The sequence below is a fragment of the Arvicola amphibius genome, chromosome 2 (assembly GCF_903992535.2).
Source record: "Arvicola amphibius chromosome 2, mArvAmp1.2, whole genome shotgun sequence".
Classification (NCBI taxonomy): domain Eukaryota; kingdom Metazoa; phylum Chordata; class Mammalia; order Rodentia; family Cricetidae; genus Arvicola; species Arvicola amphibius.
Genome location: NC_052048.2, coordinates 110,687,652 through 110,704,951, shown reverse-complemented (window position 1 = coordinate 110,704,951; position 17,300 = coordinate 110,687,652). Strand labels below are relative to the sequence as shown.

The 17,300-nt window shown below is 39.9% G+C and overlaps 1 protein-coding gene across 18 annotated transcripts in view; it reads right to left on the bottom strand.

Annotated features, from left to right (window-relative positions):
* Positions 1-12,297, bottom strand: part of Nrxn1 (neurexin 1) — a 1,076,729-nt gene extending 1,064,432 nt beyond the window's left edge. For all 18 annotated transcript variants that reach the window (XM_038319685.1, XM_038319674.1, XM_038319675.2 and 15 more), the window contains exon 1: positions 11,526-12,297. In XM_038319685.1, the coding sequence (XP_038175613.1) occupies positions 11,526-12,297 (772 nt within the window). The remainder of the gene's footprint in view (positions 1-11,525) is intronic.
* Positions 12,298-17,300: the final 5,003 nt, after the last annotated feature.

Here is a 17,300-nt window from a genome sequence, read left to right as displayed (position 1 = left end):
TAGAAGAAATAAACCTCTATGTATGTTTGGCAACAGCCCAAATCTCCATTTTCTCTAGCTAAAATGAAACACAAGAATTTCTGTGTAGATGATACGACTTTTATATTTCAGGGGAGTCTTTAAATGTAATTGAATTTAATGATGTAGGTTGTGATATAAAGGCATATTATATTGCAACAATTAGAACTTAAAAGTTGCAAGGATAGAACAATAAAAAGCTAATGACTTACTATGCAACAAAAGTATATAATAATAGAATCTAGGCAGTGAGTTATGTTATAAAGCTTATGTTACACAAATACTAAAAACAACAATTTTTAAAAATAGATTTCTTACTATTTTCATAAAAGTACTTTTTAAGATCTTTGAGAGTTTCTTGGCAAAATGTTTATTTTAAAATTCTCCTATACTCAAGTAGTGGTTTCTGCTTATTTTGACCCTGTGTAGAACTTAGTAAGTTTAATCCTTTAGCTTTCATATGTGTGTAAATTTAAAACCTTTATTACTCTTAGGTAAACATATTCATTTGTTTTCATTTTTGCTGTTGTTCATACAACACTGACACTAATATGTAGTACAAAAGTAATATAACCTTTAATAGTATGCTCAATCTGAAAAGAAGTACTAGTTTGAGATTAAAAATAATCTTTTTAGATTTTAAGGTCTTGTGTAAGGAAAAATAAATGACAGACAAAAACTATTTTAGGATATATAGACTATTGTACTTCAAGGACATCTTAAGTAACATTTATTTTTAATAATTTTATATAAAATTTTGACTTCCAAAACTGATTTTGTTTGAATTATATCACTTTCTTGTAAGTCATGTTTTTCTGTATGTCTCAATGTAAAGATATACACTTAGATCCTATAGCCATACTGATGAATATCTTGCATATCACTATAGAACCTTCATCTGGTGATGTATGGAGATAGAGACAGAGCTCCACATTGGAGCACCGAACTGAGCTCCCAAGGTGCTCATGATGAGCTCCTGATGAGGAGCAGAAGGAGGGAGAACATGAGCAAGAAAGTCAGGACCGTGAGGGGTGTGTTCACCCACTGAGACGGTGGGACAGAACTAACGGGAGATCACCAAGACCAGTTGGAATGGGACTGATGGAACATGCGATCAAACCGGACTCTCTGAATGTGGCTGATGGTGGAGGCTGACTGAGAAGCCAAGGACAATGGCGGTGGGCTTTGATTCTACCGCATGGACGGGCTCTGTGTGAGCCTTGTCAGTTTGGATGCTCACCTTCCTGGACCTGAGGGGAATAGGGAGGACCTTGGACTTAACATAGTGTAGGGAACCCTGATGGCTCTTTGGCTTGGAGAGGGAGGGAGTAGGGGTATGGGTGGCGGGGAGGGGAGGGAGGGGGGAAGAGGAGGGGAGGAGATGGAAATTTTTAATAAAAAATGAAAAAAAAATAAAAAAGTAAAAAAATAAATTTATGGAGAAAAATGAATGTCTCATTATTTCTAAACTTCTCAATACTCCACTGCACTTGATCCAAGTAGGATTTCATAAATGTATCTTATTACACATTTAATTGTGCAACGCAGGTAATAGAGTACAATATTTAACTTTGTATTTTTTAACATTCTCAATTCACTCAATCAAGCACGTAGTACATATAATATCATGTTGGGCCTCACAAGGTCCCAGCGTGAGGCCCAGTGTAACTTCCTGAGCCTTGCTCGAGTTTGGAGACCTGTCTTTGGCCATGACTTCTGCATATGAGTGACTCAGCACAGACCTACCCAAACCCACCTCTGCCCAGCCGCTGCTAACATAGCAGGATATTATTGGCCCTTATTCCTTAATCCACCTCAACCCATCCCAAGATTCCAACCCCCTATCTCAGCCTTATATAAGTTCTGCCTGATGCAATAAAATGGATCCTGCTTTGACAGACTCCTGACTCTGTGTGTGTGTGTGTGTGTGTGTGTGTGTCTGTGTGTGTGTGTGTGTGGTCGCTCAGCCCCAGGCATGTCTGGTTCTGCTCCCCTTTCTCTTTCTGCCAGAGAACCCAGTAATATCCCATATAATTTTAAATAACCAATAATATTAATTTTAGGGAATTCACTTTTGCACTAAAGAAAAAGAGCTGAAGGTAGAAAATCGAACCTTCCATGCAGCAGTTATAGTTATATGCTGCCATGCCAGCTTCTTCCCAAAGGAGAATCCAGGCATGATTAATTATAGAGACATCATTACTTAGAAGAAAAACATGAGTCTTTAATTTCCTTGCTTCTTCTGGACTGAGGCTGTTCATTCTGCTGAATCTAGCAATATCTGAGAAACACTGAAGCTAAGCTGTCTGTACAGAGAGGCGCAGGTGTCGTTAGGTCAGGAACAGCAGTGTCTCCTGGGCTCTCTGATTACTGCTGCTTCTGCTGTGGATGAACATCAACACAAAATTCACTGGCTCTAACTAACAGGAAATATCTCCTGGTGGCAAAAGGATGGTTAGGTGACAACTGCATTTGGTGTCTTCTCTTCTAACTTTGGGATTTCCAGGCCCTTCTGTAAAGCAAACTACAAAAGTTTCAAAGAAGCAGCACTGTCAGACTGTACGTTAGATGTCCTGCTCAACCTGCTAATGTGCCCCACAGAGTGTGGAGCACAGGAAAGCACACAAGAGTTCAGGAGAGCACTTTGGCTTGCCAGCTAAGGCTTGTCCTCCTACTTCCTTCTAAGAATAGTCTCTTATAAGCTACCAGAAATAGCATAAAGAATGCATCTTTGTAACTCCAAGAATGACCGTTGGGCAAGGAGTTGGGAAACCAACCTCACGTTTCCTAGTACGAAGATCTCATTTTTTAATTACACTCCCATCTGTGCTTAACGAGCAATGCTTTCTCCAATATCCAATGTTTGTATCCTTAGGGGAACCACATTCCAACTCAGTTAAGTATCGATTATTTGACTGACCTAGGTGTTTGCTTTTGTACCAAACCATCATGGACTTCAAATGGACTTCAAACTTTTTATTTCCCAAACATTAAAACTGGAAGAAATACAGTGTGGCTTTTTTTTTTTTTTTTTTTTTTTTTTTGTAAAAACGCAATTCTTTCTAACTCAAAATGACATACGGGAGTGTTCGTTGGGTGCAAAATACAGGGATTTCTCTTCTGATTACTGGAGTTTAGGCAGCCCACTAAGCATCCTGCTAATAGAAGGTCAACAAGGGAAGCCAATATGTGTGTTAAACTTTACAAGCTGTGTTGTTTTGTTCGGTGTCCTGACATTGGGAAGTGGCACTCAATTTAAGTCTGTTACAACCCTCAAATCTAAAACATTAGTGTAAGTCAGCCACTTAAAGCAGTTAACAACTATCCCAGCAACTATTTACCCTTTAAGAAATGAATATGCAGGCTTTGAGATACAGAGCCTGTCACTGCAGAGATGTCTGAACACTTGTGCTCAGATTCCAGTCCTATTGTCCGCTCTATTGGGCTTTTCAGAAAGTGAACTTTTCTAACCTGCATGTGGCTCCTAAGTAAAATGGCACTTTTATCAAGCTGGGGAAGTATGGCTGTTGTGGAAATAACTGAGGGAGATGGCTAGAACTCAACACAAAATGATTTCACTAAGTAAAAATAAACAATTATTAGCAGTACTACAATGGCGAGAGAACACTTTTAAGCTGTTTTCATGTTTATCGGGTGTCTGCAGCACCAGTGAGCTAGTGGACATACAATTGGACATACAGCATTTGTGGAGAGCATGTTGATTTATAGACTTAGAAGATTTGTAAAAATTTGATTGGATTATCTAGTAATGTGTTTTCCAATATCCAATTATTCACTTAAGTATTGAATTGAGCTCATTCAAACTTATCAATCAGCAACTTGACAATTTCAGCATTTGGACTATTCAAATTGAAAGGTTTACATTGATTAATTATAATGGCAAGATACATGTTTAAACAATGCAAATAAAAATTAAAAGTGTATTTTACTTCTAAACATTGTTATGGCACCAGAAATTGAAAAATGATTCAACTTCAAACATTGTATCAGGTACTTTAAACAAAAAACTCTATTAGTTCTTAATTTATTTATATATAAAATGTGTGGGCTCTCTGGAATTATTTTTGCATTTTTATTACAAATATTGAATGTTTTGCATAAAAATATTTTAATGTGTATCCCCACTGAGAATTATCTCACACCTTACCTTTCATATATAATTTGTAATTTGTAAATTATTCACTAAACAACAATCATTTTTAATTTGAAGTCTTTTTAAGAAGTTACGTGGCTCTTACATACAATAAAGTACACAGATCTTCAGTGTATAGGTCAAAGAATATTCATTCACACGTATGTATCCCAAATAACCACCATGTAGGCCCAAAGCTCTACTCTTTTTCAACATTACTGAACAATTAATTCTATTCTGACCTCTGTCATCATAGATTATTTGTGTCTCTTTAAATCTTCAAAGATATAGGATCATAATATTATTTATAAGAGTTATTGCCCCCAGTTATGTGTGTTTGGTTTAGAGTGTTACTGAGAGAGACAAGGAAACTAGTGTCATGGTAACTCTGTTTGCCATGTATCCTTGTGCAGCAGCAGAACCCCACCAAGGAAGGTGACTAGTACTGGGTATCAGTGATGCATATAATCAAATTAATCCTAGCATAAGATTGCTAAAACAGCACTTAAATTTCATCCACAAGTGTAACCATGACACTGAATAGTTCCAGGGTTTGTTCACATCAACCATTTTCATATACCACTTTCATACACTCTACATAATAGGTCAGTTTTAGTAAACTGACCATGAGGCTTCTTAATTTGCAGTCTTGGAACCTGAGACACAGTATTTTAAGGGCCTTGTCATGCATATAATGTCTATTTAAGGACAAAGCCAAGCCTTATATTATTTCTTCTGATTTTAATCATGTTCAGTTTACACAATAAAATGTAAATAATAAGGCAGAAAAGAAATCTTAGAACGCACCCTGCCTATCCCCACTGCAGTACTGAAGTATAAATATTTGGAAGCTAGGCTGAAATGATTTCTCCAAACCCTATTTGAAATTTTAAAACTTACTATTCAGTAAACTATGCAAATATATCTATTCCTGTATTTTTAAGTAAGGAAAAATAAGATCAAGCCATAAAATTATACAGATGTGCATGATAATGTGTAGGTTTTACATATTTTAATAAGATGCATTTTGACATAAAAACTTGTTAAATATTATACCAGGAATGTTTGTGGATGTTTGCAAAGTTTGCTTGCAAAGTGACTTTTAAGGAAACGTTATTATAATAAGACAAAACTTGACTGTCTGTGATGACATGTAACTTTCCATTCATGCTTATCTTTGTTCTACTGTAAAAGCACAGCCAGCTGGGAGAGACCTTGACTGAAAGAAACACAGAAGGGGATGGCGACAGCTTAGAAGCTCACAAGGCTCACCACCTAATTCTCAAAATACAATTAAAAATAACAGAATTGCCAATACAATTCCAGTACTTTCTCTTGATCAATGAGTAATCAGTCACCTTGTCACATTTCACTGAATGATGGCCACAGTTGGAGCACAAACACTCTGCCATACATATATGTCTATACATATACATATACATACATACATATGTCTATATATGAAAAACAATATAGTGTGTTTGTGAAAACTGTAACATCTTTTTTAAATTTAAAATATATTACTAGCCTTTCTTAGGCAGACATGTAAGTATATTTAACTTTTATGTGAAAATTTCAAAAACAAATTATAAACTGGGCACCCAAGCTTAGGCTGGTCATTTAAAAGTCTCCTATTATAGATAGATAATATGACTATAGGCATTATAGATATTATTTTCTTGCTTTTGTTTTTGTTGGCTAAGTTCTGGCTGTCCAACCCAGTGATTGCGCAAGCTGAACAGTGCTCGGCTGCTGTGCTGCATCCTCCGCCCAGTCTTGTTTTAGCTAACTGGAAATATTGCTGTTTAAGCACAGGGCTGGGACTAGTGCAGGTGTTATCCAGAGGATGGAAGACTGTTGGGAGAGATGTTTTTGTGGTCAACGTTTATTGAGTCATAATTTTTTTTTAATTTTACATGGATTTTTTTTTAAATTTTGACTCACAGCTTTAGAATGGATATTAAGTCAACTGTATAAAGCAGAAAAAAAAGCTTATTGCCTTCATTATTCTTTTCTTCATAAGGTGAAATTTTAACAAACAGATTACTGCATTGGAGTTTAGGTTTTAAAAGTAGGTACTCTTCGACAATACTGTTGGCACTGACAAAAACAAAAGCACAGCATGGAAGCAGATACCACCCAGTGCCCGGCACAGGTCATCCACCATTCTCTGTATGTATCTAAAGTCACCAGCTTAGTTTTCATGGAAATTCTATGAAAGCAAATATTGCTCTTATTCCAAGTCCTAAACTAAATAACAAAAATTTAAGTTTTCCCACTTATAATGTTTGGGCAGGCAGGCCAAAGAGTATGAGTAATTTAGCTCCTAAACTAAAATTACTCAACAGAACATGAATCAGTTGAATTCTAGAATGGTAACTATGTTGCGGTCATGTCAATGTCTAATAGTAAGAAATCCCCAGTATGCTCCCCCGAGGAGGAATCCATTCATGAGCTTTGTCCTACTTGATGCTTTTTAAGCAGAGGTAACTAATTTTTTTCTCTGCAACAACAGACCTCAAATAAAAATCTGGCACTGTTTCTATATCATTTTTGTTCAGTATTTACAATTTAACTTTAAAAAATCTCATAAACATTATAGGTTCCCATAGGAACTATAGGAATATTATACATAATATTTTAAGTGGTTTATAATGTTGTACCAGACAGCCAGTATACGTTACTTTTCATTAATAGATAAACTGATTACAGTGTATTGTATTTGGTGCATGACACCATATGGTATCGCCATTGCTTTCCAGAAGCCTATGGCCTCAACTGGATAAACCAAAGAAAGCAAGTGGCAATCTATAGAAAGATTAGACAATGATTTTTCCAAGTGGAAAGCAGTGTTATGAACAATAAATGAGCTTAAATATCTAAACCTAAGCCTATGAAGATTCTAACTTCCTTAAGACATGAACCCTAACTTGAAGAACTGACTCCTTTTAAGATTTTTTTCCTCTACTTTCTCCAATACGTTCAGCTACAGTTCTAGTGGGAGCATAGCAGCTGCTGTTGAGTGACAAACATAAAATAATATTTTTGTGTTTACTCTTCCCCCTTGCAATCTGTTTCGTAAACTGATGTTAAAGTGTCATTAGTGAAATTTAAATATGACACTGCCATTCTCATCTCACATGTAATACACTTGTGACTAATGGTGCTTAAAGTCCTTGAACAGTTCAAAAAACCTAACAAGTCCTGTCCCACTACCCTGTTGAATACGGACTGATAGTTCCATCAGAGAGGACTCTTGACAGTGGCAGGGACAGGTGTGCCATGCTCTGGGTTTCCATCATCAACACTCCTCCATGTTTACCTGTAGAGCCACTTTCGCATTCCAGCTTTACGTCGAACACAAACACCTCAAGAAAACCTTGGATTAGACCCCTCACACTATTTTAAAATTCCACATGCTGTATGGCAAGTCTTTAAAATACACCACCATTTTCAATTCCCATATATATTCTTTCAAATGGTAAGCCTCCTGAACAGACTATAGAATGTCGAGCTAGGAACTACTTATGCGTGTAGTCGATATTTCATTGCATAAGCCTAAAGCTCTGACAGGTGCAAAACGGTCAATCTATCTATACTTCTGTGTAAAAAGAGATGAATAAGTGAATTATGAATGCGTATCATTAAATCTCTGATCTCAGTAAAGTTATGTAAGAGTTTCATTGAAGCAGTACTTCACTAAAGACATTTAGTGCACTGCCATGTCCAATAATATTAAACAATAATGCATCTTTATAGTAATTTGAATAGAGAAACTGAAAGAAAATGACATCATAATCTAGTATGAAATCTTAACATGTAATCACGAAAATTCTAGAATTTACTTAGATCTGGAGATCACCAGAATAATTCCTTATTGATCATCATTTTATCCTTAATTTTAAGGTGGGTGGTAATAAGATTCATTTATGTTTTTAAAGTTGCTAGGAAACTATCAGGACCCTTAAGTATAAAATTATTAAATAATAATGGCACAGACACACTTAAATAAATACACTGAAAATGCTATGTGCCCATAAACATCCATCACTCAAGAAGGATGACATTGTTAGGTAGTTGAGCTCTGATAATCCTCAGGATCAAAAACTTCAGTAGTGAATAAAGTACCTGTTTCTGTGACCAATTTGATGTGTTTTTGCTCTTTGAAAAATATCTCATCCTCCCCTTCTACCTACAAAAAAAGTTTAATCTGAGGAAAAAACAAAATGTACATAACAGGTAAGAAGAGACATGACTTGGAAATGAGGTGTTTATGTTCTTATTGAGGCTCTGCTGCTAGCCTGATCATGGAACACAGCTTTACAGTGTTCTCTCTCCTTCATCGTTACATAAATACAGTATGTAAATAAATGATGAAACTTATTCTGCCCAAAGAAATACAGCAAGAAAGCAAAGAATCGATTCAAGAAAAATATTCTTGAAATACACAGGTAAATGGTGTTAAGCATTGTAGATAGGAAAGATAAAATTATATCATTCTGTTCTCACTATATATTGTTGTCATACTTTTAGTTATAATTCTTTTGCTTTGTTCTGTTTGGGTTTTTATTGTTGTGTTTGTTGTTCAGTCAGCCCTAGCTGTCCTTGGACTCACAGAGATCCACCTGCTTCTGCCTCCCTAGTGCTGGGATTAATAGCGTGGGCTGCGACCACCAGATGGTTCTTTATTGCTTTAAATAAAAGGTCACTACTATATATTGGACTTCCTAAACTAAGTGTAAAAGGAATTGTAGGGACAGGAGATGCCTTAATTCTCTGTGTTTAATATTTGCTTAACTATAATATTTCCTGCACATTTTCTGTAATGAATATTTACTTACTTTGTTTTTAAATTGGGTTTATAAAAAATGTGGTAATCAGTGTAAATACTGAGTGGAGCCAGAGCTTTGTTTACACATCATCTGAATAGAAATCATCTCCCCCAGTCGTCAATGCATGATCGGTGTTGGGAGAGGCATCTACTCCAATTAATTATTCAATAGTCACTTGACACACATGAAACAGAAAATAAGCAAAGTGAGGCCAATGCTTCTGGGAAGGCAATCTACGCCTTAATCATTCCATTTCATTTCTTTGATAATCAGAAGAATCCAGCTTTTGTTTTCTTGCCATGACTAGTGGTGATCTTTGCATTCCACTTCAGTTCAAATTTTCAAAATGAATCAATGCTCAGAACAATTCTGATGGACTAACTTTCTTGGGACAAATTTTCTTAGGCATCATATACTATACTGCTCCAATATTCATCATGTTCATTCCAAATTATGCACCTTACAGAAAGAACTATGCATTTGTCAAAACAAAATGTATTTTGGAAACATCTAATTCTGTTTCTCTTTAAGATTACTTTTTTTCAGGCTTTCTCCAGTCTTAACTGTTCCTGATTATGCATGATCCTTGGATCCCTACATTAAAATGCATTGAAATATTTTTAAAATTCATTTAAAACACTCTCCCACACAGTACAAGCTGTCATTGTGTCATATTTGTTTCTTAATTTAAGAAAGGAAGTTATATTTCATTAAGTTGCCTTCTTTATCATTTAAAGTGGTATCAGGATGCTTAAAGAAGTATTTTCCCACAAAAATAATATTTGCTATTCTTTATTAATCAGTACAAATGTAGGCAACTTCAAGTTATACTGCTGAATTCCTTTCATCTAGCTATTACATTTAGGATTTACAATTCAGCTAGAATTGATAGAGGAAAACAATTGCTATGTTCTATTTTTGTAAAACAAGAAATCTGGTATTATGTTCAAAGAAATTTACCAACAGAACTGAAGTGCAGTATGGGACATGGGATACAGTTATCTCTAATGATTTATGTCAAAGAACCAAACATAAACCTAATGAAAACAAAGTGCAGTTAATAACTCTTGAACACCCCACCAATGTTCCCATGAATGCTACAGAACACTCCTGAATAACGCTTTTTTTTTCTTCCTAACTAACTCTCTTTGCTGGTTAAGCAGTTACAAATTTCATCATGTCTTCCTTTCTTTAAAAGCCAAATGGGAGAGAGCTGCCAAGTCTAATAAGAATTACAAAGGCTGCCTCCTCTCTCAGCAGTATCAGCCAAGAGGGGAAATTAAAAAAAATAAAAAATAAAAAAACAGACATCACACAATAAAACACAGTCACACTTAGAGCTTTCAGTCCCTGTCTTTTCAAATCAGATATAATTATAATAATTTGCTTTTTCTCACCACTTCAACCATACATACTATATACCATACACTCACAGCTTTGATTTCACCCCCAAGCTATGTGCCTAGCAGAAACCAAGACACCTCTCTTACTTAGCCACTAATATGTTTCATCCTAGCCATACCACTCACTCTCTTTCTGTTTATGGGCTTCCTTGCATTTATAAAGGAATAATTTCCTTGGTCATTGTTATAAAAAATAAAAATAAAAAAACAGAAGAGATACACATAAAACTGTATTTTCTATGTAAAGGGGTGAATCAATGGGCTTTATTTTAAGCCCTAAGGACCACAAAAACAACTGGGCTTCTGCTACTCACAGAAATGACATCAGTTGGGTTTCTTTGGAAACTATCTTACCACTGCTTACATGCATCCTGTTCAAGAGCCTGGCCAATCTTCCCAGTCCAGAGACATCTAAATTGCTCTAGCACTTTGTTACCAAGGATTTGTTAACCAGGAACTACATTACTCATCTATCACTCTTCAGCATTAGCTGGCCTGTCTCATACTTGAAGAAACCAAAGAAATCACAAAATTCCACTCAAATACGGCAAATTTGGGGGATGGAACTGGGGAAACGAATACTATTTTCTAAAAGCCTCCTGTTTGTGAAGAAAATCTCTTATTTTTCCACAACCAGGAGCAGGTTTTGGATCTGCAGTGATACCCAGGATCTATGGACTGTCGAGTGTGCTTTGACCCGTAACCATGTGGACAGCTCTACCCTAGATGGCCCAGGATTGTTTACCCTGCATTTAATTTTCTCACCAAATGCATGCTCAGTCTTCTAGAGGCAAGGTGGGTGTACTATATTACCAGTGGTATAGGGCTATGTAGGTGGGCAATAGCCATCCAACTACAGGGACCTGCCAAACTTGGGCTGAGGTTTTAGGTGACCATTCTATTGGTCTCTGGGAAATAGGTAGACTTGCATGGACAGGGTCTCAGAAAGTGAGGGAAGCTTGCCCATTAAGAGGCTGCAAAGGGAGGAGCTATCTGCGGAGGGCAGCATGGCCTTGAAGAACAAGTCTTCACCTGGAGGCATCCGAAGGAGGAAGGCCCCATGCACAGGCCTCCCGCCCAGCCCAGGCCTAGGCTCCACGGGGGTCGGGCAGACCTTACCTTGGCTGCAGTCTTTGCCTCGGAAGCCTGTCCTAGAGCAGTCGCACACGGCCTGGTCATCGATCACTGAGCACACGCCTCCATTGAGGCACACGCCACCTTCGCCCTCGTCGCCCGCCTCGCACGGGCTTCCCCCGCCACTGTTGGGCGGCTCGTCATCCAGCTTGACCTCGCCGCTGTCCACAGGCACCGCCTGCGATGAGTTGACCCGGACATCGCGGATCCAGCCCTTGAAGGGCTCGCGCTCCCTCACAGAGGCCAGAGTGAGCTTGAGCGCTGCAGCTCGCAGTTCCGGGGGCAGGCCGCCCACGAAGAGCCCGCTGAACACCGTCATGTCCCTGCGCTTGGACTTGACCTCCACCCACTTGGCCTCGGCCTGGTCGATGTAGAGAGTGGTGTTGCGGAATTGGCGACGGATGCGCACATTGTGCCACGCGCCGTCGTTGACAGGTGTGTCCGCTAGCAGTGTGGCAGGCTCCGCGCAGAAGATGGAGAAACTGAGCTGCAGGCGGCCACCCCGAGTCAGGATGAGCTCCAGGAAGTCGCAGAAGCCCTCGTCGTCAAAGTAGAGCACGAGGCCCCGGGCGCTGCGTGTCTTCAGCTGGAAGCTCATCTCGCTCTCACAGCAGGCGTTCCACTTGGGGAAGCGCGTCCACTGGCCCTCAGCACCAGGGAACTCCAACCCGCTGCCCAATTCTGCCCAGCAGCCCAGCAGCAGCAGCGACAGGCATAGAAGAAAGCAGCCCCCGCGCTGAACCAGCGCCGACCCCATGCTCGGGGCTGGGGTACGGCGGGGGGGAGCAGGGGGCGACAGGGTCGAAACGGTCCTGGACACCGTCACGGAGAAATGGGGGTCTGCAGAGGATTGGGGGGGAGGGGGCAGGTGGGAACAGGAGGGGCTCACCCTCCTTTAGGTCTTTTTTTCTTCTTCTTCTCTTCCAGCAACCCCTTCCTCTCTCCCAGTAGTCCCCTTCCAACAGGAAATCAGAGACCCCAGTGGTGCAGGCTAGCCACAGAACTTCCAGGCCAAAGGGAGGAGACACTTTGGAGGCAACGCTCTGAAAAAGATGGTCACCGAGGCTCAGGAAAAATCACAGATCCATTTGCATCCAGTGATGTAAAGAAAACTGTGGCTTCAACAAACACGTCACTCTTTCAGGACCAACACCTGCAATGTACCACCAGTGTAGTGCCAACGAAAGGGAAGCAAAGTGAAGAGGCAACACGCACTCTTCTCAGGAAGTGGCAGGAAGCCAACAATGCGCCAGTATCTTTGGATTTTGGAGAACCTTGAGGGCCTTCCAGATGTTGGTTCCAAACACAAGCTGAGAAAGGACACTAGTAATACCAGAAAAGCATCAGATGCCTGCTTCTTCTGCCATATCATGGGCTTCCAGCACCACTGAAGCCAAGGGCAAATTTCTTGTGCATGCGTTTCTGGGATGATTTCACCTTATGTTTACCAACCCTGTCAGAAGGACTCAAACCCTGTTGTGAAACAGCCAGAAGCTGCTAGATGGTGAAGTCAAATCCCAACAACTCTTCGATTTTCTCCACCTCGGCAAGGCCACACTAAGATGCCAGAATGTCAATTGGTTGTATGTTGGTGATGCATTTTGATTTTATTTTGTCTTTTTATAAGTACCCAAAAAATCTGTGGAAATTAAAATAAAAATTAAGGCCTGTAGTCAATTATAGTATTATATAAATCATTACTCAACTAGGAAAGCAGGTATGTAACCTGTGGTTTTGACAAACCAAAGAATTAATCTTGCTGGATACAGATGTGTGTGTGTGTGTGTGTGTGTGTGTGTACACACAATAAGACCTAATATTTCCTACTATATAAATGTCACACTTTTACGGAAAGCTATTACAACCTCAAGCTTACCATTTCTGTTCATTGGTAGCCCAGAATTTTAAGAATAATTTGGATATGATTTTTTTCAATTGTCCAAGAAAGTTCTAATTTCTAAATTGTACAAAGAGAGAAATGAAAAGCCCCTTTAAAGGTTTCCTTCTCATACTGTGTGCTAGTTACAGGGAGAGTTAATACAACCTGTTCAAGCCTCAGCTAACAGTTACTTTTATAACAGGTAAACATGTCAAATTTCAGCAGGAAGATGCTGGCTTACATTTATATAGCATTCCACTTCACTTGTCTCCCAGACAACGGGAATGTAAGCTTCTTGGGAGCCTCTTTAAAATTTCCAGCAAATATATTCCTCCCTTTTATCACATACATAATCTGTTACAATAAAAAATATCTAACTGGGGCCAAAATTAGCAGTATTTATGTTCTTACTGCCATAATATTAGCTATTTCAAAAATGGGTATTTAATATTCTGCCTAACAGCATAGTAATCTGACTCCTCCTCAAGTCTTTATCTGGCTGCCAGCCATTAGGATTTGTGTGGTCAGAACAGCAGTTGGCATGTATGTCACCTCAGCTGTTATAGCTCCAGGATGCTAGAATTTAAAGCCTTACCTTTGAATCAGTCAGTGTGCTATTAAATCACTTCTTTTTATTTAACTGTAATCTGACAGACTTTTGAATTGTAAAGCAATAAATCTTGAAGGAGGGGGTATGAATTTTTTAAACCAAATAAATCATGTTTTGAGAAAAATTAAAATGTATCATTTGGTCATTCCAATCGAACAACCACTCTCATCATGTCTCACTATCTCCTACACACACACACACACACACACACACACACACACACCAAATTTATTGCTTGGACACAGAGCTCACTATCTAATTAACACTTTCTTCCCTACAAGCTGAAACTAGCAGTAATTTATGGCACTGCATTGTGGCTGCTCCTCTGTGGAGGGAACTGAGAGCATTTCTCTTCAGTTCAGAGTGATCCCTACAGGTGTCAGCTGAGAGCCATCAAGCTAGGGGATCCCACTTCAAGTTCCTGCCCAGATGAAATTGATGACGGGTTCTCTTCTTCCAACACATACACCTCCCCCCATACAAACACCTCACAGACACAATGCACTCATACACTTCTTACCTAATGGTAACAAAAATCTCAGTTGCCTATTTATTATGGCTGATACATTCCTCACCCTCAGGTCTTAAAAGTCATATCTTTTCTACTTCTGTGCCAAACCCAAAGAAAGCTGCTTTTAAAAATGATCAATAATAACATATTATTCAGCAACTCTCAATGTTTAAGTAGGATGTGGAATATGATAAATGTTCAGCATTTAGTAAAATTAGTCTGCTCTGTCAAAAAACTAGTGCTTAGAGGCCATTCTCAGGTTGTTTGTGTATCTATCTGTCTCTGTTTGTCTCTATCTCTCCCTCTGTCTCTGTTTCTGACTCTGTCTTTCAACACACACACACACACACACACACACACAAGGGGGGTAGAGACAGGCTTAGTAGCTGACTGTTGGAGCTTATTGTTGTATAATTTTATATATATCATATCACCTTTCTGCCCGCTTGCTCCTGCCCTCCTCCTCTGATGCACACCTTGACCATTTTGCAAAGAATGGAAGGAAGGAGGGGAAAATCTGGAAGAATGTATAGATATATTCTTATCACAAGGGAAGGTCAACTGGCTCTTCCAGTTCCTAAATGAAGCTCATTGTGTGAGAGACAGTATCTGTATTTTTATGGAGAAAGAGTATTCTCTCTCAGTGCTCAGAAAAGACCTGGAGAGTTCACAAATTAGAGGATGAAATAAAAGGATCTGAAAAACAACCATACCGCAGCCAAAACAAGAAGCGCTCTAATTCAAAAGCTGCCTAACAGCCTCATTAATCTTTTCTTTTGTTTCTAGAATAAAATTCATTTCCAAGTCACCGGAAGGATCAATATAGCATGCTGATCAGCTGTAGTTACGTTTATTTTATTATGTTTTTAGTGACATACACACATGCTCACACACACACACATACACACACACATCTTATCATAAAACCTTTATATATATATATATATATATATATATATATATATATATATCCCCATAAAGAATCTGAAATTCTGTGGGAGAAATATTACAAGTTTTATCTTTATGCCTCTGGCTTTCGCAAAGTACCTCAATACCAATGCACACCCAATATTCTCCCTGGCTTTCCCGCCCAGTCTCTAAGCACCATCCCTGAGACCAGTGCAGTTTCTTGGAGCCTGAAGTCTATTGCACAAATTAAGGATGGGCACAGTCAGGACTGATGGGGAAGCAAGAGAAAGAAAAAGATGTAGATATGTTTTATTTTATTGTTTTGCTTTCTAGCTGTCTTTCCCTTTTCTTTCTTTAAATAATAAATCACTGCATTGAGCCTTTAAGTTGCTACCTAGTTCCACCATCTCATCTTTTTGCTATTTGAAAGGCTACATGCAAAACAAGCAAAATCTACACTCCTCCACCACCCTCCCACCACCCATCCTTCCCTCTCTCTGTATTTGTGGCATATCCTGGCCCAGTTACAACAGGGAAACATACCCTTCTCTAGCTTGCCTCGCCCCAACCCCTCCCCCAGGCCAAATTGAGCTCCTTTACCTGCCTGGTTATTCCCTTAGCTCCAGCCAGAGCCTGAAGCATGCATCGGTCAATGCGAATTTCCTGAGGTTTAAGAATAAGGCGATTGTTGTTGCCTTTTTCCGAGGCGTCAGGCTTGAGCGTCTATCTCCAAGAGTGCGGAGGGGAAGAACATGCAACGGAGGGGAGCAGCAGGGGGAGCAGGAGGAGGATAAGAGGGAAAGGGGGGAAGGAAGAGGCGGTGGTGAAACCCGAGAAGGCTGGGTTACGTGACGCCGGGTGCTGTCCTTCTGAAAGAGAAGGGCGGAGCTGAGCTCTCCGCAGTACCATGGAGAGCGGCCGGCCGGTCTTCTGGCTGGGGAACGGGTGGCCTCAGTGGGCAGCTGCAGCACCTTCCAAGTTCAGGCGCTGAAAAGCAAGGTGCCTCTACCTTTGCATCGTCCCTTTGCAGGGGGAATCTGGGGGGAGAAGACTTGCCATAGGCACTTCTAACTAGTCACTCGCCACCCTCTCTGCCGAGAGAGAGAGAGAGAGAGAGAGAGAGAGAGAGAGAGAGAGAGAGAGAGAGAGAGAGAGAGAGAGAGAGAGAGGAGAACCAGAGTCACGTAGCCTACTGAGCATGCCCAGGCCCCTGCTAGACCCACAAAAATCTTGTGGAGATTCCACTTCTCCGGGATTTAGTCGGGATTGGGCGGGGGTACCTGAGAAGATGCCAGGAAAGGATTCAGCAGCTAATGGGAAGGAACAGAAACCGAGGAGCTAGTGACTAAGACGAGATCTGGCTGGATGTGCACCTGGATCTCCTGTTCTGAACCCTTGCAAACCTCTTTTAGGAAATCAGGGACAGGCGGGACTCGCCACCCTCCCTGGCTCTCTACTGTACCCAGTGCTTCTGCCCCACCCCTTTCTGTAACCCTGGCCAGAGCCCTCTGCCTGTACTGTGATAAAGGGACTTTAGAGACACCCACCAGACTGTAACTCCAAGTTGGGGACCAGACTCATGCATCTGACAAGGTGCCTTCCTGACAGCTTTTCCATCCTCCAGCTTTCCATTCTTTGCCTTTGCTTTGAGCATTTTGAGCTGAACCAAGTTCTCTACCTATTTAACTCTTCCCTCCATCTCTACCTTCCTTTAGACTCCGGTAAAACCTGGAGAAAGTGCAGCGCAGTCTGAGCCTCTCACTGTGTAATTGGGCATGCCCAGTAGGCATTTTTGTAACTGGTGAGGAAGGAGTTAACTCTACGCAAACATGCAGACAAAGTGGTTAGAAG